This window comes from Saimiri boliviensis, chromosome 7 (assembly GCF_048565385.1).
Source record: "Saimiri boliviensis isolate mSaiBol1 chromosome 7, mSaiBol1.pri, whole genome shotgun sequence".
Classification (NCBI taxonomy): Eukaryota; Metazoa; Chordata; class Mammalia; order Primates; family Cebidae; genus Saimiri; species Saimiri boliviensis.
In genome coordinates, this window is record NC_133455.1 from 84,229,414 (window position 1) to 84,256,477 (window position 27,064).

Consider the following 27,064-nt stretch of genomic DNA (forward strand, 5'->3'; position numbering starts at 1 on the left):
CACACCCTCTAAAACCAATTTTTGCCTTTTTAGGGGGCAATATCTCTCCTGTTGATAATGTATGTTTTATATAATATGGCAAAGAGTAATGCTAATACGAGATAATCCCACAGGAACTAGTTCCTTGCCACATTTCTTTAGCCATAAAATGTGTATCCCTCGGTCAGAAGGACATTCTATGTTGTATATGATGTCAGTATGGTAAATAAGTCATTCTGTAAGTATATAGATAGCCATGCTTGCAGAAGCATTGAGGACAGAGAAGGCAAACCTGGAATACATGTCTAGTTCAGTTAGAATAGATTGTTGCATGCTCCAGGATAGAAAGCATTGATAACCACTCCAGAAATTAACCTCACTACCGTAGTCATAACCTTCACAGAGGCCCAGACTAAACAATGTGTTGCGTGGGTATCAGCTGGTCCCCTTTCTCAATTACCCCACTACTTTCTCAGTGGACTTCTATACAAAGTGGTTTCAGCAACAGGTATGGAGGTTATGCATGGAATCAATATCAAAGACTAATGATAATCTGGCTGCCACCACTGCCAAGTGCCCAACCAGCAATAGCAAAAGGCTAATGTTCATCCTTTAGCAGAGAAGCATTCTCTTTCTAGAGATCAGTAACCTGCCTGGGAGGAGACTGATTACAATATTCCCACCCCATGAACACTTGTACCCCATTCCTACTGTCTTCGTTGGCCCCATATGCAAAAGTTAGAATCTCTTTGATTGACATTTATATTGAGACCCACAGATTTTTGATTGCCTTTTAACCTAATTTTTGATTGCACTGTTCATCATGAAAAAGTTCCCAAATATTGAGACTGACTTTTTAATTCCTGCCGAGAAATCATCACTATTGAGAAGGAAAGAATAACTTTTACTCTATCTGTATAAAAGAAACAAAGAACTTGTTTTCATATACTTCCAAAACCTCATAAAATGGAATAATATAAATTATAAATGAAGTCAATCCTCCTACATCTGTAATTATTGATATCAGAAATCTAGCTGTATATCCAAAATAATAAGTTTTCAAGCAAAAATATATCTATGATTTATAATTATCCCCCTTTTAGGTTTAGGGGGAATTCCTGAGTAATTAATGCTTTTGGAGTCTTAATATCTGTTTTTGAATGCTGAGATCGAAACAAAGTAGAAGAGCAGGACTCAGTCAAATCTAGATTTGGGGACTTAATGATAGTTGGTGAAAACAAGTTAAGTCTGTTTTCCTCATATGGTCTGAGAATAGGTTAGGGTAAGCCACATTTATACTAGAGTTCTGCCTTTTCTTCCAAGTGATTCAGCTAAACACCATGTAGATTTTCCATTAGGTAATAGAATGTTCTTTCTTAAAATAGCTGTAGCCCAAAAAGCTATATTTTGTGAGAATGAAGTCAGAGAATTAATAAGGAGATCTGTACAGAGTACCTTGATCAATTTCTGAGGAGCAATGTATAATAAAGGATGGACCAAGTTCACTTTTCCTGATGTCGCTCCCTCTGAGAAAGAGTCTGACAGAACTGGGCCAGCAGAGCCCAAGGGAAATAGGAGTTTGAAGCAATTATCTAAATAATTCAGACAAAAAGGCACACTTGGGCCTTGAAAGTCACCCATATGGGTAGAAGGGGAATCTAAATGTATTGCATCTTTTTAGGAATGTATTAAAGTATCTCTTGGACACACACAGTGATATTGACAAGAAGGAGAAATTTTATCACTGGAAAAAGTAGGCTCATCTACATTAATCATATTAAATAAATGCACAGTTTTCTTTCTAGTTTGCCCTATAGATAGTGCCTTTCATCCACATAAGAAGTGCCAATAGTGTTCTTACATTCTAGCAATTATACTTCAGTATTTCTAAAATGGTTTCCTCACTAAGTCGCATGACTTCTCATCTGTAAGAAAAAAAATATCAGTGTAGCTGATATGGATACTAAATAAAGCAGGAATGGAAAAGGAAAGAGCTTTACTCATTTAATTCTGGAAAATAAAAAGACTTCACAATCTATTTAAAAAATCATTTTATTCACAGGGTACATTTACAAATTTTCTCCAAGTAAGGGAGGTAGAGAAATTGAGACTTACTGAACCTTCTCACTGCCAGCCATAATTACAATGAACACACCAAAGAAAAAGACATGTTTTTACAGCAAACCTCCTCCTATGACATTGCATTTAGATTCTGTGGAAAGAAACAAGTCAGCAGAACCAAAAGAGATAGATACTAATTTTTCTAGTCACACTGCAGAAAGTACCAATTAAAGTTTTCTTTTTTACCTGCAGCATTTTATATGAAACTCTAAGAAAAGTATTGAAGTACACTGATTTTCTCCACACTTTCTGCCAGTGGAGGTTGGCTTTAATAGAAAGAAGCAATTCCATATACCCTTCAAAGGTGATTTCAGTTTTATAGTCTAATCTAAAATTTTTTCCCAGAATTATAACACCCATCAACTACTAGTCAGATTATATGAGAAAAAACAATGTTTAAAATTTTCTAATTTCCAACCTCAAAATTTGCTCTTGGGAAACAGTTTGCACACCTGTGTAATAATATTACAATGTGTCCTAACAGAGTTAAAGAGACCAAAAAGAAACCTTTTGTCTCCAATGCTTTTTAGACCACTATGCTGCATGGCGAATGGAGTTCTAGTAATATTCCAGACTTTCTAAAGATTAAGCAGGCATTTCGATGGAGCTATATTTGTTCTCTTCTCTCTAGTGTCCCTATGATGTACCCTAATGGCCATCAATCATCCTAAGTTGTGAATCCTGTATATTAATTATAAGGGGAGTTATCTGTAGTAACCTATCAACAAGAGAGCCCAACAGTGCTTAAGACTGAATGAAAAACAGAGACAGATTGATTCCTTGCTTCTTGTGTTTGCTGGAGAAACAAACATTAATCCTCTTGCAGTTATCACCTAAGGTTCTACAACTTCAATAAAGGATATTTACATACTATTATCAGACTTCTCCAAGGCCTATATGCTATTGTGCAGTTCTATAAAATAGTCACATTTGTTACATTTATAGGACTTCTTGATGATAACCATACAACTTGGAACAGACATGGTTACATCTCTAAAGTGACAGAGGTACGTGAAGGAAACACATAAGGAAGGAGAGTTCAAGCCGGAAAAAGTTAAGGCACCCGCTGCCAATCCCCACCCTCACTGAATCAGCCAGCTCCCTCTTCATCACGGGAGTAAATTATGTTAAGAGCTTATGTGTATGTGTGTGTGTGTTGTACACTGGAACACAAGGTAGACAATGCATCTAAGTCAGCTGAAGTTATCATGGATATAAAAGCCTGTTACTGAAGAAATTGTGGAGGCAGGGTTAGAACCTCCTGTTCTAACTCTAGCTATGTGAGCCCACTTTCCAAGCATGAGGGTCAAAGTGACACTTCCTGCTATCACTGCCTCATGATGACAGGAGATCTAAATAATAATCTTATTTGGGGAATATGTGCCTAGGTGCAGATGAAAGAGGGCTCTGAAGATGGGAGTTTTGCTTCACTGTGGTCAAACTCACGGGAGAGCAACCCTCTGAAAGGGACAGCAAGAGATGAAGCCTTGAGACTGGCATGGTCCAAGTGACTGAACAGGTGCCACTCTAGTCTCTCCCTCAGCATCTCATGATCTTGCTGTCACACTGCTTCTTCTAGAATCTTCTCTCTCTCTCTGTCTCTCTCTCTCTCTCCTTTGTAACCAGGGAAATGCATGAATATAGTCTCCTACTACCACAAATTAAGCAGTCAGCTTTCCCACATTTGGGGAGATCACAGGAGTCAGCACATCTGGTGTGCAATGAATAAGCCTCACCCAGGGAAAACCATCCATTATTAACCATAACAGCTGAATAACAAGGTATTTCCTATATTACAAAAAGGTTCCATTCTTGAGACTACACTCAAGGTCAACAACCTCTTTCTTGCTTCCTGCTGAACTCTCTTCTGAGATCACTCCCAATCATCCTTTCTAATTAAAACGAAGACTGTCTCTCTTTTGTTTTCATTTTGGTTAAACCTCTTTTTTTTTTTTTTTTTTTTTTTTTTACAATTTTCTGTTTCACTTACTGTGCAGATAAAATAGACATTATCTGATTCTTGGATTTTTCTGCCTTGGATTAAATCACATCTCTTACATGTGTATTGATATTGTGTGAAGCATACATTTTAAAAATAAACAACTAGAGAAAATCTAATTAAATAGAAGCAGACAGAGGCAGGATCAATATATTTGGATATTATTCGATAAAATTCTCAGACAGCTTGGCATCACTGATTATACTCACAGCCTCAATAGGAAAAAAAAAATCAGAAAGAATTTTAGCACAATGTAGAGACCAACAGAAACACAGAGGGGTGACCATAAAATATAATTCCTCTTCTGTGCTTTAAAAAGTATAGTCACGGGTTTTGATTATCTGGCAAATGCTCACAAGTACATAAGTCAATTTATAATATGGCATTTATTCCTTATGTATTAGAGACAGCAGAAATCAGAAATGTTGGCACCAGAAAAAAAAAACAAATTAGAAGGAAACAGAAGCATGTATTTTTCCCTTATTGAAATGATGAGCAGAGGCTGTTATGTTTGAATAAGCTTTTCATTCATGCACTTGTTTCAATCTCTCACCCCTAAAATGTATGTAAAAAATTTAAAAGACAAGTCTGGGCTGAGGGTAAAGCAGATGGTATCCATTTTCTTATGATAGAAGGGAAAAAAGCTACAGAAATTATAGATTCAAGTCTCCTTCCACTTGCAAAACGGAAATTTTATAGTGCTCAACCTAAATATTGTGGCCTCATATTTAGGAGTTTATAAACAGACGCTCTGGGCTTCAGACTTCCTGTGAGTTAGTCTCTAGGGCTTTTAAAGAAGCTATGTAGGAACTGGTGGACTATTCACTATCTCCCTAGCTTCAAGGACTCAGACTATCCATATGAATGAGTGGGAAAGTTCCACTTTAGAATCACTGGCCGGGCTGTAACTAGGTCGGGGTGATTAGACTCTGCCACAGACACCCAAATTTAGACAGCACGAGTTTAAGCAAAAACAGGAGTTTAAGGCAGTGTAAAATTTTGAGCTCCTCAGCAAATTCCCACACTACCTCTCTAATCACAATGCTACTAGCTCAACTCTGGAGCCAAGGCAGCTCTCCTGGGAGAGGACAGAGATCAACGGTGCTAAAAAGCCAAGGTTAAGGGTAGAGACCACTCTGGCCTTTTATATCCTGAGACTGTGGGGATAGGGTCATCTCCTTTCAACTTGCCTCTCACTCCTCCTGGCACATAGTGGAATGAGGCTGCCAGTTACATTTACTGCTGACTTTAATAGAGGCTTTGACCTAGATTCCAAGTACCTTGAAATTGTTAGCCCACTTCTACTACTTCCACCCCTGATGTGTGCACAAACTAGTCATATACCCGAGAGTCGACCTATACGCAGGGAAGATAAAGAAAGAAAAAGCATAGTATGACTCTGTCCTTACTCCTCCACAAGCTTGTCCTCAAGTTCACAGAAATGTCCTTACAGCTCTTGATCTTTGGAATTCTACAAACATAAAGCATATATTACCTGGTGCTGGTGAGAAAGTATTTATACAACACAATGAACATTTCCTAAAGTTTTCAGTGGACTGGTAACATTCCCCTCCTCCTAACAAGGATTTGTCAGTGAAAAATTTCACAAAGTCAATATTTCAAATATAGAAACTGAAACTCTGGATGCCTTTCTATTAATAAATAAATCAAAAATTATATATGATAAAGTTATAAAACTGGAATAGATAGCTGCTTACGAAAAGAAATGTTATCAATATTGCTTCCATTTTTGATCATCTATAATATTTTTGTAAAGCCTTTGACTAATCCAAGAATATTTTTGGCAAATTTAAAATCCCAGGATTTTTTCAGTTATTTTCCATTTTAAGCCATGTTGTCCAGATTGCTTCAGGTACAAGTTATATATAACCTAAATATTTTTTTTTAGCCAAGAGAAAGACATGAGACATCACAAAGCCAAACACAGTACTGTCTGAGCATGTGTCATTTGGAATCATTTACTTCCTACTTTTGTTAAGACAGATAAAAGTGAACTGTACAGAAACAAAATCCAATGAGCACTTCCTTAACTTCTTGTATGAGAAGTATGCAGTTTAGATGCACAATTTTGTATAACTTTTGGCAAAATACTCTATATAAAGCATATGTTTCTGTGAGTCATTGTCTATATAAAAATCTTTCACATAAACATCACTTTTCTTAGTTATGGAATGACTTAATCCTTCACCTATCTTAATTTTACTGAAGTGTGATTAAAATTAAGCAGAGGCCACCCTTAGTCATGATCTTTGGAATCAATGCAGTTCTCAAAGTGAGGCTAACAAAAAAACTGAAATCCTGTCAGGGTACTAGTTTTTAGCCTCTCCACCCTTCCTTTGGTCCCCATGGAGCAACTAATATTCCTCACGACACAATTTTTTAAAATTAGTTTGATGGTACAAAGTGATGACCTCTCTTGGCAAGTGCAAAATCAAAATTGATTAAGTGATTAAAGATTTTCTTATTGAATGTCTTCTGAGCTGAATCTTAAGGACCAGTCATATCAAAATATAATAGACCAAATCTGGAAAAGTACCAGGCCCAATTCTGAAGGTCTTAATTTCAGAAAAACAAAGTAAAATAACGGGAGCTTATAATTGAAAATCTTAATAATAATAGAGTATTTCAAAGCAGTCAACAGGATGGTTCTAGCGCGGTCTTTACTTAGAAACACATAGCACAGTAAGGATAGAGATGCCTAACTTTGTACTAAACACACACACACACACACACGCTCATACACTTCTATCTAACCAACCACAGCAAAAGGCATATATGTATGGCGCACCTATGAGTTGTAATTTACTATAAGAAAACATTATCATTAAATTGTAGTCATACTTTGAATGCTGTGAGCATGTATGTTTACCTTTAAGTGAAGACAAAGCAGAATAATCAAAATTTCATTTTGGGCTAATCCAGGGTGTCTCAACCTTGGTACTACTGACATTTCAGCCAGGATAATTGTTTTGTTATGAGAGGTTGACTTGTGCATTATAAGTTACTTAGCAGGATCCCTAACCTCTACTAATTACATGCTATTAGCGCCCTTGAGTCATGAAAATAAATAATGTCTCCAGTCTCCAGACATTGCCAAATGTGAGCAGAGGGATAAGGAATCACCCCAGCTGAGAAGAACTGTTCTGATCAAACATCACCAGCACCAGCCATTTCTGTTTTGCCTTTCAGAAGCCACATGAAATAGTTTTACAAGTTTGTAAACTAAATGTTATAAGTAAATCTACTGCATAAATCTACCCCAGGCATCATAACAAGATGCAAATTTTTCACATACTATTTTCTTTCTTTTTTCTTTTCTTGAGACAGAGTCTTGCCCTGTCATCCAGGCTGGAGTGCAGTGTTGTGATCTTGGCTCACTGCAATCTCCACATCCCGAGTTTAAGAGATTCTGGTCCAGATAATATTTGCAATGGATCTGTGATGTATAGGCTTTATGGACCTCATTAAATACATTTTAACAATTTTAACAATTAAAGCACTAACCTGAGTAACACATACATTATTATAATATGTGTTTTTTATTAAGCCTTTTACATTTTTAATGGTATACTAGTAAAAATGGATTCTTCTTTTAGGTAACTACTAAATAATAATAGCTCAAAAGAGGAAACATATTCAGTTTCACTCAAAGTGAATATTTAACACAGTTTCTTCATGATACAGTCTCATTACATTTTTGCTGCCATAGAGCAAACCAGTTCTCCAATAGAATTGATACTCAACTTCTTAACTTTCTAAGTAGCAATATAATCTGCATTATCAAGAAGTCATATTTTAAACGCTAATTTTTATAATAACCTCAATATTTAATTTCATTTAGAAATGGCCTACTTCAATTATGTAGAATTTTGCCAAAGCTTTGTTAGGTTGATGTCACGTTAAATTAACCCACCAAAAATACCACTCACTATTATTTACATGGTAACATGGTGTGCTAAGTTTCTACTGTTATAATTAAACTAGAACTTTTTGCTGCAATTTATCTACAGTTTGGTGACATTAAAAATAATAAAGAAATTAAGTTCTAGTGTCTCATTTTAGCTTAAGACATTCCAAAGCATGAAGACAATGAGAGGCTTTCTTTACCTTTCTCTGAAATGTAAACACATTTGGCTACCTGTAATCTGTCAGAGTTTTGTTTTGTTTTGTTTTTTGTTTTTGCTGTGTTTCAAAGCTGGTGTAACAAGCTAAGTAGTCCTATCTGCTACTAAGGAAATAAATAGCTACTAATTCACATCTCTTGACTTGTACAAACTATACCTTGTGTGACCATGCTCAACACCAGGCCCGTTCATGAGATTTTAGGTAAAATCAGGATGAGTAAGACAATTCTTATTCCGGGTAAGCATTTGGGGGTAAGACTCGCATCTCATGCTGCTATGGGAATATGTGCAGCAACCAGTGAGCTCAGTTGTCTTACAGCAGCATGTAATGGACAGCACATAACACATTTGTGACTCTCCAACACTGGTTACAAATTTTTGCCATACCAGGTCGTATGAGTTCAGCTTTTATAGTTGCACAGTAATGAGCTTTGCTTGACTTTGTATGTGTATGTGTGTATGTGTGTGTGTGTGTGTGTGTGTCTACATGTATGTATAAGTGCATTCCTGCACATATGCATACATGTGCTTTCTCTTGCAGTGAATATGTCATGGTAGATAGAAAAGGGATTTGTCTTCTGGTCTGTCTTCTGCAGAGACAAAGCTTTTCATTATTGTGCTTTACTGCTTTTCTGGGCATTAAATTATGAGGACAATTATGCCAATTTACAAATAAATAATGCACTCATACTGGTAGTCTTTTGCACTAAAATAAAAATGACAATGCAAACAGGCTTACATAATGCAGACCTAAAATTGGGTTTATGTCCTAAATTCTGAGGAAGAAAAGTGGCTCCTGTTATCCAGACTATGAATCAACACAGTCTAAATTCAACAATGCTTCACATTGTCTATGTAAACTTGACAAAAGAGGAAGAAGCAATTCTTACGCAAAATTTTAAAAATAGAAGGGAGCTACAGTTAATGTCAATGTAGCTCAACAAATCACAATTACCAGGAATAACATTTTGTATCTTTATTACTCAGGAAGGGATGTTTTTATATCTACCCACCCATTTCCCCTAAAGAGGGCAAAAATAAATAATGATTTTTAAAAAAAATCTTACGGTTCTAAAACCAGTCTTAATAAGACAGGTTCTTATTACTATTATTAAGCCAGTTTGTGTTGACAATCAGCAACACTTTTACCCCAACATTTTCTTTTTTCTACCCTGATTAATTTCTCAGCCTAACAACTCGAGTCTGTCTTGTTTTGAACCGCATCTTCTAGATTTGAACCATGTGCTTTACCAACAGCATTTCACCAGAATTTTACTAGTTGCAAATCTACCATGTGCTATAAAACATTTCACAGGATGTTCATTTCTTATTTGTTTTCCAAGCCAACACTGAAAGTAAAGTTTTGCTTGGGTCTTCATTGTTCCTTTCATGTTTTTTCAAGTGGCCCATGCTAACCCATGAAACAATTTGGCTACTCCCTCTTGGAGTCACATAGAAAACCTAACAAAAATACCCTGGTTCAGTCCTTTCTCCTTCCGATGTCCCTAGGAAGTGGGCTGGAGTAAGGTGTCCTCACATGGGTCCAGCTGCATTCTCAGTGCACCGATTTTATGAAGATACCAGAGTTGGAGAAACTCCTCGGGCATGGCATGGAAGCCAGAAAAGGGTAAGACGTTATCATAGTAGTGGTGGCTGATGGGCTGCTCATGCATATTCACAGAGAAGGGCCAGAAGCCGTAGATGGCCACCTCTTCACAGAGACCCAGAGCTGCGCTCACCAGAAAAAGTCCTGTGGACAGGCGCTTGGCATGGATTCCTCTACTTTTCCAGAACTTTCCAATGCTACGCAGAAAGTTGGGGTTGGCAAACAGCACTGTTTGATTGGCACCAACATCTGACAGTGTATAATAAACCCGCAAAGATGGCTCTGTTCCTGTCTTCATAGAAAAGGCAGGCATGTAGATATAACTGTGGTTATAGATTTTCATGTTGTCCACAAATGTCTTTCTGGACCACAGCAGATTCTGAAACCTATTAAAGAGAAAAAAATGGTTCAATTAAACCTAGAGAAAAAGAAACTCATTAAAACTCACTCTGTTGTCTTCTAATGCCTGTGATAGTTCAAATCTTTCAGTGAAACATATGAAAAACACTTTATTTCTATTTAAAATCCTCCTTGAACTTATCAATGATCTTCCAACAAGTATCCTGGCTTTTTCCCTGACCCCAACTTCTTAAAAGCAGTTAATATTCGTTAATGAGGCTCCCTCTGAACTAAAATGGATTATATATTTGTTCTCTTCCGGAATGTTTTTGACTGAAATGTAAAATGGTTTAATTCTCACAAATTCACACAGGTTGTTGGCTGAGATTTTGGGTTGAGGCTGTTAGGTGGTCTAACATAAGCATAGGACTGGTTTATTCAACTGCAAATCAAAGTAATCACTTCTGAGATAACTCTCCCTACTGAAATTCTGTGATTCCATAAGTATTCAGATTCATTAGTGCTACAACTATAAAATTACATGGAAAAAGAAAGGCTTGTTACTATTATGAAAGGATGCAGCGAGTTGCCCATATTGCTCGCTCCAAAGAACTCTACTTTCCTGTGTTCTTTCCGTTTGGATTACACGAAATTCAAGTGCAGTTGTAGAAACAAAGATACAAATAAATACAATATAATGTTCTAAATACAGTGTTGATATTTGTATAAAGTACTATGGAATGCAGATGAAAAAAACAATTCTGCCTTGAAAGAGGGAGTGTGGTCCAAGAAAGCAACAGAGTGGAAATAACACTTAAATACACTTCCTATACAGAAACATCAAAAGGAACAGCAACTAAACTTGAAGGGACACTTTGGTTATAGGCAAGAGTGCACAGTATACTGAGGCAATGACAAGGATTGCCTGTCCCTAGAATGTGGGAGGTGCTAATAGCGGGAGCAGTGGCTGAAGACAAGGCACTCTTCTTCAAAAAACCCCTTATGTCTATCTTGTTTGTTTGAATGTCATCCTGTGGCAATGGGAAACCTTCACAGCAGTGACTATTTGCAGCGCTCATGACAACTGTCAGTTTCTGTTAAAAAAAAAGGTACTCTAGTAGAATAGAAGATAACCTTGGAAGAAAGAGGCTGGTAGCCTGGAGACCAGGTAAGAGGCTGCTAATATACTCAAGTAAAAAAAGAGGGACAGACAGAGAGGGAGGGAGAAATAAGGGAGAAGAGAGAAAGAGAGGAAAAGGCAACGACCTAGATGAGGGCTTTGCAACTTTTAATTCCTTTCATAAGGGAAGCTACCCATCTTGGGTTATGTGCAAGTGGAGCAGCAGCATCAAAGAATGAACTGAACCACAACTAGCAGAGAAAAGTCTGGCCTGACACATTGGCAGGCTCATCATAATTATGTGAAATTAAAGTTCTGAATACACAAATCCACAGGATTGGACATAGCAATCGGTGTTCTTTTCTCTGCCTGCACAGAAAGGTATGTTTCCCCAGGTCAGAAGGAAGGGAAATGTCTTAAGTTTTCTTCATGTCCTGATCCAGTAGCCTGCTTTATCAATTTTCCCTGGGCTCTGACAGAGAAGTAATAACAGGGTCTTTAGGTAGAATCACTTTAACTTAGAAGAAGCCATAGAAGCACATTCAACCATATCTGGAGCTGGGCCAGCCTCTCCAATACAAATTCCTGCTTCCCAACTTCCAGGTGGGCTCTACCCAGCAACTATTTTCTTCTTTCCATTGCCCACCCGTATCTTCCACCCTCTTCCTAAAACACCAATGCTTTCCCAATCATATAGACACACTGTGCAGATAACCTCCTATTCCACTTGAGCCATTGGTTCTCACACTTTAGTTAGAATAACCCAGAGATCTCATTAATATCATAGCTTCCTGGGTTCTGATAAGAATGATCCAGGGTCTGAATTTTAACCCAGCACTTCTAGGTAATTTTGATACAGGTGGGACATAGTTATTTAGGAGATCAAAGCATTAGTGTAAGCTGTCTGGCTTTCTGCATCCATCCCTCACCACCTTTTTCCTTACATCTTCTAATGTTATCCCTGCTGCCACTCTAAGAAGTGCTCCATCTTCCCCTTTGTATCTTGAGACAAGCTGTTTCACATTTCCTAAGGAACTCATGTTCTAAAGTGGGTCTCTCCTCTTTAAAAACAAACAAACAAACAAACAAACTTCGACCTCTCCATCTCTACTGAATTATTTTCTCTGTCTTCTAAATATGTCTTAGCTTTACTAAGCTGAAGTGGAAAGTTCTAACCATATTTTTTATTTTACCAATAAAAATCATATGTATTTAAGGCACGCAATGTGATGTTTTGATATACACATACATTTTGAAATGATTATAACAAGCAGGTTAGAACTTTAAAAAAACTCTTCTTAATATGCCCACACTGTTCCCAGTGCTACATTCTCATTTTCTCATTTCACTATCAATGTTCTAGAGCAGTTAGGATACCTCTATGGCTTTCCTTGTTGCTTCTATTCCCTCCTTATTCCTGTACAGAATGGCTCCCATTTCACAGGGCTCTCCTGGCTGCTGAAACTGATCCCTGTCTCTGCAATGGACTACATACTAGTGGAGAATTATACCACTTATTAAGTGATCTCAGCTGTTGTTGTAGCTGCTGCGTGTCACCCTGTTCTTAAAACATAACATGCTCTTCCAATTCCTCTTGTCCAGGACAGAAGGATCTTCCAGGTAGCACGCCAACAGAACAAGAGACTCCAATGATACCAGCTTCAATGATGGTGCCATCCAGAGAGGGAGAGGGTCATGGCACATTCAACCACGGCTTCCAGAGGGTTTGAAAAAGGAGCCTTTGGGGGCCCAGCTTCACTAAAGTCAGGATGATTAATTTTGTGTTTTCTGTCTTAAAGCCAACTGATTAGCCTTGAAGGGAGTAGTTTTCCCTCTCTCATTTTTCACTTTGAAAAGGAACACACAGCTTAAATTTACTATAGCCCTAATTTTATTGACACTTATTATTTTTACCTCTCCCATTCTGCAACAAATGACATTATTATTTAATAACTTGATACAAGTCAATAATTGTTATGGCACACCAAAGATGTTTAATACTATCCTGATCAAGAGTTTCATGGGGTTGGTATTGAATTTTATTATATTATTACAAAATTCAACTGGAATTAGAAAAGAGGGGTGTTCCAGTTTGTCTCTCCAGCTTCATACTTAGCTGCTCCTCATGTCCTCACCCTGTGATCCAGCCATCCCTGTGTGAGTATCTGCCCACAATTTTTATTGCATAAATAGATTCATTTTTGCTGACCTAGTCATCGCCCGGGTGAAGTTGTGCATATAAATCCAGACCCAACTTAAGCTTTTCTTTATTAACCTTATTCCTTCTTTCCAACTTAAGCTTTCAAAAGTCTTCTTTGAATTCCTGAATAATAATTGCTCATAGTCTTCAAGACTATGTACTTCTTGAAAATGAGAGACACATCCCATTCATCCTTTAATTTTTACAACCTAGCTTAGAATATTTGTGTACTATATGAATAGAAAATTATTAAACTATAATTTTAAAAAATAGGGGAATGCTGGGAAGATGGCCGCCTAAGAACAGCGCAGGACTTCAGCTCCCAGTGAAAGTGCAGAGGGTGAGTGGACGCCGCATTTCCAGACGAACTCTTATTGCCCACAGACCAGGAGATACCCAGGCAGAGAGGTCGCCAGCGTCGCAGTCCCAGCCGGTGCGGCTGTTTTGGCCCCTGTGGGGCTGATTCCGCCCACGCGGCTGCTATGACCACGTCCTGTTGCTGCGGTTCTCCGTACAAAAGCCACTGGTCTGGGAGCCCTCTTAGCTGGCGAGCAGAGCCCTGAGACGGCAGAATAGCCCATTCATCTGAAATAGCGAGTCAGGCCAGGAGATTCCTAGGCAAAAAATCCGCCAGGAGCCGGCGCCGCAGTTCGAGCCGACTCCGTGAGTAGCAGCACGGGAGATCCCGGCGCCTTTTCAACAAGCGACCGGAACGCGGGGTCCTTCAACTTAAAAGAAAAGACTCTGAGTCAGGGAGCCAGGTGATCAGGCTCGGTTGGTCCCACCCCTCCACCCCCAACAACAACGAAAACAAAAACAGTAATTGGAAACCCTCTGGGTTGAGCCCTTCAAACCAAGCACAGCTGAACCGGGACGGTCTGGCTCCGTGGGGGAGGGGCTTCCGCCATTACTGAGACTCTCCACCGCTATGGAGGCAGGCTGCCGTTGCTGAGGCAACCCGCCGTTGCCGAGGCAACCTGCCACAACAGAGAGAGTCCACCATAACAGAGGCAGGGCCACCATTGCCGAGACAGTTCTAACTACGCCCATATAAAAAGGACTACAGGGAAGAGCTCAGGGCAGCTGGGCGGAGCCCACAGCAGCTCAGCAAAGCCCCTGCGGGCAGGCAGTGGCTAGGCGTGCTGCTAGCTGGGCGGGTCAGACCTGAAAGAAAAATCAAAAAAGGCAGTAGTGCAACGGAAACTCATAAAGCTCCAACTCCCTGGGACAGAGATAGACAACAGGTGGATAAACCCACAAAAATGGGAAGAACCCAGCACAAAAAGGATGAAAACTCCCGAAACCAGAACACCTCTCCTCCTAAAAGGGATCACAACTCCTCACCAGCAAGGGAACCAGACCGGATGGAGAAGGAGGGTGATGAAATGACAGAATCAGACTTCAGAAGGTGGGTAGTAAGAAACTACAATGAGCTAAAAGAACATGTTCTAACCCAACGCAAAGAAAATAGGAACCTTGAAAAAAGATTGGACGAACTGCTGACGAGAATGGACAGCATAGAGAGGAGTATAAATGAATTGATGGAGCTGAAAAACGCAACACGAGAACTTCGTGAAGCATGCACAAGCTTCAACAGCCGAATTGACCAAGCAGAAGAAAGGATATCAGAGGTCGAAGATCAACTCAATGAAATAAAAAGAGAAGGCAAGAACAGAGAAAAAAGCGCAAAAAGGAATGAACAAAATCTTCAAGAAATGTGGGACTATGTGAAAAGACCTAATCTACGTCTGATAGGTGTACCTGAATGTGATGAAGAGAATGAATCCAAGCTGGAAAATACTCTTCAGGATATTATCCAGGAAAACTTCCCTAACCTAGCAAGGCAGACCAATATTCAAATCCAGGAAATACAGAGAACACCACAAAGATATTCCTCAAGAAGAGCAACCCCAAGGCACATAATCGTCAGATTCACCAGGGTTGAAATGAAAGAGAAAATGCTAAGGGCAGCCAGAGAGAAAGGTCGGGTTACCCACAAAGGGAAGCCCCTTAGACTCACAGCAGATCTCTCAGCAGAAACCCTACAAGCCAGAAGAGATTGGGGGCCAATATTCAACATCCTAAAAGAAAAGAACTTTCAACCCAGAATCTCCTATCCAGCCAAACTAAGCTTCATAAGTGAAGGAAAAATAAAATCCTTTGTGAACAAGCAAGCACTCAGAGATTTCATCACCACCAAACCTGCTCTACAAGAACTCCTGAAAGAGGCTCTACACATGTAAAGGAACAACCAGTACCAGTCACTCCAAAAACACACCAAATGGTAAAAAAGCATCAACACAATCAAGAATCTGCATCAACTAACCAACAAAACAGCCAGGTAGCATCAAAATGACAGCATCAAATTCACACATAACAACACTATCCCTAAATGTAAATGGACTAAATGCCCCAATCAAAAGACACAGACTGGCAAATTGGATAAAAGCCAAAACCCATCAGTGTGCTGTATCCAGGAAACCCATCTTACATGCAAGGATACACAAAGGCTCAAAATAAAGGGATGGAGGAAGATCTACCAAGCAAATGGAGAGCAAAAAAAGGCAGGAGTAGCAATTCTCATCTCTGATAAAATAGACTTTAAAGCAACAAAGATCAAAAGAGACAAAGAAGGACATTACATAATGGTAAAAGGATCACTGCAACAAGAAGAGCTAACGATCCTAAATATATACGCACCCAATACAGGAGCACCCAGATACATAAGGCAAGTTCTTAATGACTTACAAAGAGACTTAGACTCCCACACAATAATAGTGGGAGACTTTAACACCCCATTGTCAATATTAGACAGATCAACCAGACAGAAAATCAACAAGGATATCCAGGACCTGAATACAGACCTGGAACAAGCAAACCTAATAGACATTTCCAGAACTCTCCACCCCAAATCCACAGAATATACATTCTTCTCAGCACCACATCACACCTACTCTAAAATTGACCACATAATTGGCAATAAATCACTCCTCAGCAAATGCAAAAGAACAGAAATCATAACAAACAGTCTCTCAGACCACAGTGCAATCAAGTTAGAACTCAGAATGCAGAAACTAACTCAGAATCGCACAGCTTCATGGAAACTGAACAACTTGCTCTTGAATGTTGACCGGATAAACAATGAAATGAAGGCAGAAATAAAGATGTTCTTCGAAACCAATGAGAACGAAGACACAACATACCAGAATCTCTGGGAAACATTTAAAGCAGTCTCTAGAGGAAAATATATAGCAATGAGGGCCCACATGAGAAGAAAGGAGAGATCTAAAATTGACACCCTATCATCAAAATTGAAAGAGCTAGAGGAGCAAGATCAAAAAAACTCAAAACCTAGCAGAAGACAGGAAATAACTAAGATCAGAGCAGAACTGAAGGAAATAGAGACACATAAAAACTCTTCAAAAAATCAATAAATCCAGGAGCTGGTTTTTTGAAAAGATCAACAAAATAGACAGACCACTAGCCAGATTAATAAAAAAGAAAAGAGAGAATAACCAAATTGATGCAATAAAAAACGATAAAGGGGATATCACCACAGAATCCACAGAAAGCAAACCATCATCAGAGATTATTACAAACAACTCTATGCACATAAACTAGTAAACCTGGAAGAAATGGATAAATTCCTGGACACCTGCAACCTCCCAAGCCTAAACCTGGAAGAAGCCGAAACCCTGAATAGACCAATAACATGGTCTGAAGTCGAGGCAGCAATAAAGAGCCTACCACCCAAAAAAAGCCCAGGTCCAGATGGGTTCACAGCTGAATTCTACCAGACATACAAGGAGGAGCTGATACCATTCCTTCTGAAACTATTCCAGACAATCCAAAAAGAGGGAATCCTTCCCAAATCATTTTACGAGACAAACATCATACCGATACCAAAACCCGGCAGAGACTCAACAAGAAAAGAAAATTTCAGGCCAATATCTATGATGAACATAGATGCAAAAATCTTCAATAAAATACTGGCAAACCGATTGCAACAGCATATCAAAAAGCTCATCCACCATGATCAAGTAGGATTCATCCCGGGGATGCAAGGCTGGTTCAACATACACAAGTCCATAAACGTAATCCACCACATAAACAGAACCAAAGACAAAAACCACATGATTATCTCGATTGATGCAGAGAAGGCTTTTGACAAAATTCAACAACCCTTTATGCTAAAAACCCTCAATAAACTTGGTATTGACGGAACGTATCTCAAAACAATAAAAGCTATTTACGACAAACCAACAGCCAATATCATACTGAATGGGCAAAAACTGGAAGCATTCCCTTTGAAATCTGGCACTAGACAAGGGTGCCCTCTCTCACCACTCCTATTCAATATAGTACTGGAAGTTCTAGCCAGAGCAATAGGCAAGAAAAAGAAATAAAGGGTATCCAAATTGGAAAGGAGGAAATCAAATTGTCTCTATTTGCAGATGACATGATTGTATATCTGGAAGACCCCATCATCTCAGCCCAAAATCTCCTGAAACTGATAAACAACTTCAGCAAAGTCTCAGGATACAAAATCAACGTGCAAAAATCACAAGCATTCCTATACACCAGTAACAGACTTCAAGAGAGCCAAATCAAGAACGAACTGCCATTCACAATTGCTACAAAGAGAATAAAGTACCCAGGAATACAACTAACAAGGAACGTAAAGGACCTCTTCAAGGAGAACTACAAGCCATTGCTCAACGAAATAAGAGAGGATACAAACAGATGGAGAAACATTCCATGTTCATGGTTAGGAAGAATCAACATCGTGAAAATGGCCATACTGCCCAAAGTAATTTACAGATTCAACGCTATTCCCATCAAGCTACCAATGACCTTCTTCACAGAACTGGAAAAAAAACACCTTAAACTTCATATGGAACCAAAAGAGAGCCCACATAGCCAAGTCAACTCTAAGCAAAAAGAACAAAGCAGGAGGCATCACACTACCGGACTTCAAACTATACTACAAGGCTACAGTAATCAAAACAGCATGGTACTGGTACCAAAACAGAGATATAGACCAATGGAACAGAACAGAGGCCTCAGAGGAAATACAACATACCCACAACCATCTGATCTTCGACAAACCTGACAAAAACAAGCAATGGGGAAAGGATTCCCTGTTTAATAAATGGTGTTGGGAAAACTGGCTAGCCATGTGCAGAAAGCAGAAACAGGACCCCTTCCTGACACCTTACACCAAAATTAACTCCAGATGGATTAAAGACTTAAACATCAGACCTAATACCATAAAAACCTTAGAAGAAAATCTAGGCAAAACCATTCAGGACATAGGTGTAGGCAAGGACTTCATGACCAAAACGCCAAAAGCAATGGCAACAAAAGCCAAAATAGACAAATGGGACCTAATCAAACTCCACAGCTTCTGCACGGCAAAAGAAACAGTCAGTAGAGTGAATCGGCAACCAACACAATGGGAAAAAATTTTTGCAGTCTACCCATCTGACAAGGGGCTGATATCCAGAATTTACAAAGAACTAAAGCAGATCTACAAGAAAAAAACAAACAAGCCCATTCAAAAATGGGCAAAGGATACGAACAGATACTTTACAAAAGAAGACATACGGGAGGCCAACAAACATATGAAAAAATGCTCATCATCACTGGTCATTAGAGAAATGCAAATCAAAACCACATTGAGATACCATCTCACACCAGTTAGAATGGCGATCATTAAAAAATCAGGAAACAACAGATGCTGGAGAGGATGTGGAGAAATAGGAACACTTTTACACTGTTGGTGGGAATGTAAATTAATTCAACCATTGTGGAAGACAGTGTGGCGATTCCTCAAGGACCTAAAAATAGAAATCCCATTTGACCCAGCAATCCCATTACTGGGTATATATCCAAAGGATTATAAATCATTCTACTACAAGGACACGTGCACACGAATGTTCATTGCAGCACTGTTTACAATAGCAAAGACCTGGAACCAACCCAAATGCCCAACGATGATAGACTGGATAGGGAAAATGTGGTACATATACACCATGGAATATTATGCAGCCATGAAAAACGATGAGTTCACGTCCTTTGTAGGGACATGGATGAACCTGGAAACAATTATTCTCAGCAAACTGACACAAGAGCAGAAAATAAAACACCGTATATTCTCGCTCATAGGCGGGTGTTGAACAATGAGAACACATGGACACAGGGAGGGAAGCACTACACACTGGGGTCCGTTGGGGGGAAATGGGGGAGGGGCGGGGGGGTGGGGAGGTGGGAAGAGATAGCATGGGGAGAAATGACAGATACAGGTGAGGGGACGGAAGGAAGCAAAGCACACTGCCATGTGTGTACCTATGCAACAATCTTGCATGTTCATCACATGTACCCCAAAACCTAAAATGCAATAAAAAAAAAAATCGGGAAACAACAGATGCTGGAGAGGATGTGGAGAAACAGGAACACTTTTACACTGTTGGTGGGAATATAAGTTAATTCAACCATTGTGGAAGACAGTGTGGCGATTCCTCAAGGACCTAAAAATAGAAATCCCATTTGACCCAGCCATCCCATTACTGGGTATATATCCAAAGGATTATAAGATTATAAATCATTCTACTACAAGGACACGTGCACACGAATGTTCATTGCAGCACTGTTTACAATAGCAAAGACCTGGAACCAACCCAAATGCCCAACGATGATAGACTGGATAGGGAAAATGTGGTACATATACACCATGGAATATTACGCAGCCATCAAAAACGATGAGTTCACGTCCTTTGTAGGGACATGGATGAACCTGGAAACCATCATTCTCAGCAAACTGACACAAGAGCAGAAAATCAAACACCGCATGTTCTCACTCATAGGCGGGTGTTGAACAATGAGAACACATGGACACAGGGAGGGGAGCACTACACACTGGGGTCCGTTGGGGGGAAATGGGGGAGGGGCGGGGGCGTGGGGAGGTGGGAAGAGATAGCATGGGGAGAAATGACAGATACAGGTGAGGGGACGGAAGGCAGCAAACCACACTGCCGTGTGTGTACCTATGCAACAATCTTGCATGTTCTTCACATGTATCCCCAAACCTAAAATGCAATTAAAAAAAAAATAATTAAAAAAAATAAAAAAATAAAAATAAATAAAAAAAAATCAGACCAGCCTATGAATTAAGAATAAAAATGAAATCAGATCAGCCCATACATTATTAAAATAGAAATGATTAATTTATAATCAGTATGGGCATAAAAGGATAAACAAAAACAGAATGGAAAGCACAAGAATATACCACATTTTACAAAGGAATTGAATATGTGATAATGCAGACAAAACCAGTAAAATTTTTTAAATTACTTAATAAGCAATATTGAGATAGCTAGCTAACAATTTGAAAATCTGAGAGGGAACAGATTCATACTTCATGTGACAATTCCTAAATAATTTTAAGATAAGTAAGATAAATATTTAAAATCTAGCCAGCACAGTGGCTCAAGTCCACAATCATAGCACTTTGGGAGGTCGAGGTGGGAAGATCACTTGAGGCCAGGAGTTTGAAACCAGCCTGGGCAACATAGCAAGACCCCCATCTCAATAAATAAATAAATAAAATTTCTGTTACAAAAAAGCCTTTAAAAAATCATGTAACTTATCAGACATTTGTAAAATATATTCCAGCAAAGGAAAATATTGACAAAATTGATTATGTCATGATATAAAATTTCATTACCATGAAGAATAAGGTAACTAAAATAAAATTATTCCAAAAAATATTTACAGTAAATATGAAAACATAAATTCATATCAATAAACTCAAGTCTAAATATATTGATCCATTGATATGAAAATGGACAATTAATCTAAAAGTAATTTCTATTAAAAATGTTAAAGTGTTCGGTTACAGTTGCAAGATGCAAACTGAATACAAAGAGGAATATTAATAGAATAGAAAGGAACAGAATAAGGGGTAAGGGTCCAGCTCTCACCTCCTATGAACAATCTCTAGAAATAGGAGAAAATAGGTTTTAAAAAAAATCCATATCCATTCTGAAAATAAAAAAAAAAGCAAACCCTCAGTGGATGCTGAATCTAGGTTATTTCAAAAAAACAATGTTTACCAAAGGAAACCAGAGCATGAAGTATCTTATTGAGCATTCCTCTAAAAGGCAGCAATAGCAGTGCCCTCAGTGCCCTATGCCTGGAGGCAGGAGAAAGTAGGGAACGTGGTGTCTAACAGCAATCAGCAAGGTTATGGTTCAGATTATGGGGTAGCAGAGAAACTCAGGTGGACTGAACTCTAAAATCCTGCACCAATCAATTATCACTGTGTCTATGGAAGGAAGTGTCAGTTTCCAGGCAGGAACAGTGGGTATGTGTCCAGAAAGCTGGCTCAGCCCAGGGAAATGGAATTCTCAACTTGTACAATATCAGCAGTCAGGCTTATAGTTCCCAAGTGGAATACTGACACTGAATAGGCCAAGGAGAAGACCTACAACCAGTGACATTTGGGAACTGCCCAAGAGAAAGCAATGTTGCCACCTTCTCAACCCACAGTGAAGCCCACCTGTTGATAGGTGCAGTCTCTGAACAGAGCTTCTAGTCCAAACAAGAACAGACAGCCAAGCTCAGAAGACACTGATGGATAGCATCCAAGACAAAAGTCAGAGCAGAGGGACTCAGAGGAAACCAAAATCATTCAAGGGGCAGATGAAAACTCTTAAACAACTATAATTAGTTTGCTTACTCCTTCCTATTCATGAATATCACATCTGGACTAGGATGATATAGAAAGAAAAAGCATTTAGGTAATAAGAAAGTGCTGCTGGCAATTAAAAAATGTAACAAATGATGGATTTGGGTAAAGGAAAGCTCCGGAAAAATAGCTATACAGTAGGCCTAGAAAACCATCAGTCAGGTTTGAGTTAAGAGAAAAATACAGCTCCAGATGAATGTCTCAACAGAAACAAACAGTGCCCCAGATAGACCAATGTGCAGCAGTAATGAAAGAGCTGTGGCTCTCAAAGGAGTCCAGAGATGGACTCGTGGCTGCTGCATGGAAGGGCTCTATGCTCTCTGGGAGAAAATTTAAACTTGAACAGGATATAAATTCCTGTAATAAGCTTTTTATCTCAGATGTGAACTACACTTAGTTAGGCACTGACTATTGATTTGATTATGATATATCTGGATTGAGAGGTCAGGAAAGTATAAGTTTTATAGGGTACACAGGCATTCTGTGAGGAGCACATAAAGAGAACTCTATCAATTTTTCCATAAGAAATCAACAGACAAGTTGAAATTTTAAAAATTGTAATTAGGCATGTCGTTTTCACATGTAAAAAGGAAGAAATCAGCTGAAGAAGTTGAAAGGTATAGATTTCTTGGAACATAACTTGAAGGAGTTGGGAGTTCTGAGACAGGAGATTGCTGCTTTTCACTTTGAGCTTTGTCATACGAGTTAATTTTTCCATGTATGTATATTATTTTGGTAACAACAGAAATTTAATTTTTTTAATTATAAAAAAGGTAAAACAATTTATATTGACCAAATGCACAAGACTACCAAAATAATAATAATAATAGTAAGAAACTTTGTGTGCCTAATGATAGTTTTTAAAAAATATAGCATAATCCAATAAAAACTACAGATAGACATTCACAAATCCACAATCATAGTAAATCTTCAATATAAAAATATACTGTTTAAAACACATAAAATAGAAAATTTCTTAAAATGGCTGCAAATTATGTTACAAAAGAAAAATCAATAATAAAACAATTATCATCAAATGGGCCAGACTATCTGATTGAAAATGTAGTAAAACTACAAGTCAACAGCATAAAAGTACACACACACACATACACACAGCACTAGAAAAAACTGTTAAAACATATTTCAATTATGTATATAAGGAGAAATCTGTCAATATTTGAAGATGTTATAATTACTTATCTAGAATATACAAAAGAACCAACTGAAAAATTATTTATTGGAGCCAGTAGAGTCTTAGGCTTTTCAGCCTCCCTACACAGCAGGATTCATATATTAAAAGAATATCATAAAACAAAAAGTTCATTGTTAATAGCAACGAAGCCCCCAAACACCTTGAAATAAGCCTAAAAATAAACACAGCATTTTTATGGAGACAATAATGAATATTGAAAGACGTCTCCCCAAATAAATTTGTAGGTTCAAATCCAATCTCAACAAAAATACCAACATTATTTTAAAGTCAAATTTGAAAAGACGATTCAAACTTTGCATGGGAGATATGAATTCTTATGTATACTGACAATAATTCTGGACAAAAGGATAACACAAAAAACTTAACTTACCAATGTCAAAACTGATCATAAAACTATAGTAATAAAAATACCATGGAACTCATGCAAGAATAAACCACATATGATTGAACAGGAGAATGAGTCTAAAAATGTACCTAAGCATTTTTGGAGATTTCCCTTATGCTAAAAGTAATATTTCAAATGAATTCATAAAAATCTACCATTCCATAAATTGTACTGGATCTACTGGCTATTCAATAATAGAAAATAAGATAAATTCCTACTTCACACTGTCCAGAAAATTAAGCTCCAGATGGAATGAACATATGCCATAAAATTAGAAGAAAATAGGAGAAAATGTCTTTAAGACCTTTAGGACACAAAAGACATTGTAAACGTGAGGCAATTCCTTAGCAAAATCCATTGAAGAATGTTAAGCATGACCGCTTTAAAATTAAAGTCTTCCACAAACATATTTTGAAAGAGACAAGCAGCAGATTGGGATGAAAATGTTTACAACATACATGACAAAGGGTAAGTATGCAGGACACAAATGATAGAAATCAGTAACAAATATGGCAAATAGCACAATATATCAAGACAGTAGTATCCAGAATACAAACAATAAAAATTAATAACAAACATGCAAATGTCACAATGGGTAAATGAACAACGATGTAGAACTGCCAAGTCTGAGATGAGAAAATTCAAAGGGCCAATATGCATACTAAAATAAGCACAACCTCACTAGCATTCAAGTTATAACAAACTATAGCAAAATAAGTTTTCCACACATCTGACTGGTACAAATTAAGGAAACTGATAATAGCAAAGAAACCTGTGAGAAACAGGCACTTTTATGCTTCAAATGGGAGTATAAATTGCTACTGACATGTTGGAAAGTGATTTTGCATTTCAAATATGCACACCTACTGACCCTGCACTTCCAGTTCTCAGCTGGTGCCTTTGATATTTGCAGGGAACCATCCATTACTTCTTTTAGATCTTGGCTCAAGTGAAAGCGCCTCATAGAAGCCTTTACTGCCATCTACTCTCTCATTTTTGTTTTCTTTCTGTATATTTTTTACATCTTTGTTGTATTTAAAAAAAATTTTCTTTCTTAGATGTGTTTTATATATACATCTTTACTGTCTGTTATATTTCCTCTATCATACATAATATTTTATTACATATGCATGTCTTCATTTATGTTTGTTTCCTCTTACATGTATACCAGAAGGATTATTTTGTTTACTATTAAATCCTCGGAACCAAGAAGGGTGCCTGGCACGTGGCACTAAATAAATATCCATGAACGTTTGCTGGAGGATGCAGAAAATTGGAAACCACCTGAAGACCATCACTAGCAGAATGCCAAATAAATTATGTTATATCCATATCAGGATACATGGCAACTTTTTAAAATGACACAACTCTAATTTACGTTGAAATGGAAATATTTCCAAGACAAAATGTCATATAGAAAAATGAGGAAGTTGCAGAATTACTCCTACTATTTGTATAGTGGATTATCATACATACATATCATAAAAGATAAAGACAGAAATTTTCTATAGTTATGTGTATGTATGTCAATGCATGGGAAAATGTTGAAAGGATACACATAAAGCTGAAAACAATGGTTACCTCCAGGGAGAGCAGTGGCATGGAGGTAGTGGCAAGGGTCTCTGTGTAAAATAACAAATTCAAAGTGCTTTTTCTGTTCTCTCATTCAATACCAATCAACACAGAAAACTTGGGCAACCTATATGTGGGTTTTATCACCCCACACCAAACAAGCAATGAGATCTACAGTGGACACCAGCTGGGTGTCTTCCAAGTGAATTTCAACAATATCTACCTAGAGATACTGTCAGATCCCACAAGACACCCCTCAACCCCTTAGACATCAGTTGCAAGTCTGGGCCTCCAGAACTTCTGACCAACTGGCTTCAAATTGAGGTTCCTGCAATCCCTACTTTATGCTGGATTAATTTGCTAAAGTAACTCACCAAACTCAGGCAAACACTCACACTTTCTGGTTTACTATCAAGAATATTACTGTTAAATTAAGTTTAGTCTAAAGCTGCCTATTTACCTATTTTAGGTTCAGCCTAAAGGTTTCTCTGTACACAATGAACTGTAACTTAACAGGATGTGTAAACAGACCATAACCTATTCTTGTACCAATCACCAAGATTTAGCCAAACATGGCCAACTGTTCTAGCTGTGTTCAAGTAAGGCAAACACCAAACTGTAACCAATCATGCCATTTCTGTACCTCAGTTCCATTTTCTAGATGTCAATTTCCTTTTTCTGTCCATAAATTCGCTCAGAAAACACAGCAGTATGGAGTTGCTCTGAACCTCTTCTGACTCTAGGGGCTACCTGATTCATGAACCTCAATTAAGCTCTGTTAAATTTAATTTGTCTAAAGTTTTCCTTTTAACATTACAAAGGATACAGAGGGAGAGATGCACAGGGCAATGTATGGAGGAAGGGGCGTGCAACTCTCCAGGAACTTTCACGTTCCGCTATCCAGAAGCTCTCCAAAACCTGTCCTATTAGGTTGTTAATGGAGGCTTCATTACATAGGCATGACTGATTGAACCACTGGCCATTGGTGATCAGCTCAACCTTCGGGTCCTTCTCTCCTCCCTGGAGACTGGGGGGTGGGGCTGAAAGTCTCAGTCCTCTAATGTGCCTTGGTCTTTCCCGTGATCAGCCCCTAGCCTGAAGCTATCTAGGGGCTATCAACCATGATTGTATACTAATGATTGGCTAATCAGTAGCATCCAAAATACATCACCTTATGGAGATTCTAAGGATTTTAGGAGTAGTATGTGATGAAATCGTTTAAAAGAGGAAATATGTATTTCACAGGGTCAAAACCTTATCTTGTAATGCTTTTAAGTTTTTAGAAGGTGAATATATACATGTAACTTGTGTTATTAAATATGTTCTTTTAAAAGGTTAGGCTCCTTAGTAATCATATAAATGCAAAGTAAACTAATCGAGAGTTTCTAATTTACTATTTTCTTTTCTTTTCTTTCTTTTTTTTTTTGAGACGAAGTCTTACTCTGTCGCCCAGGCTAGAGTGCAGTGAGTGGCATGCTCTCAGTTCACTATAAGCTCCACCTCCTGGGTTCAAGTGATTCTCTTGCCTCAGCCTCCCAAGTAGCTGGGACTACAGGGACCAGCTACCATGCCTGGCTAATTTTGTATTTTAGTAGAGACGGGGTTTCGCCAAGTTGGCTAGGCTGATCTGGAACTG

General features: G+C 38.3%; 1 protein-coding gene across 1 annotated transcript in view; it reads right to left on the bottom strand.

The window, feature by feature from the left end:
* Positions 1 to 2,015: 2,015 nt before the first annotated feature.
* Positions 2,016 to 27,064, bottom strand: part of ST8SIA1 (ST8 alpha-N-acetyl-neuraminide alpha-2,8-sialyltransferase 1) — a 154,684-nt gene continuing 129,635 nt past the window's right edge. Inside the window, exon 5 of the mRNA XM_003926568.3 lies at positions 2,016 to 10,236. Within this exon, the coding sequence (XP_003926617.1) occupies positions 9,750 to 10,236 (487 nt within the window). The 3' untranslated portion in view covers positions 2,016 to 9,749. The remainder of the gene's footprint in view (positions 10,237 to 27,064) is intronic.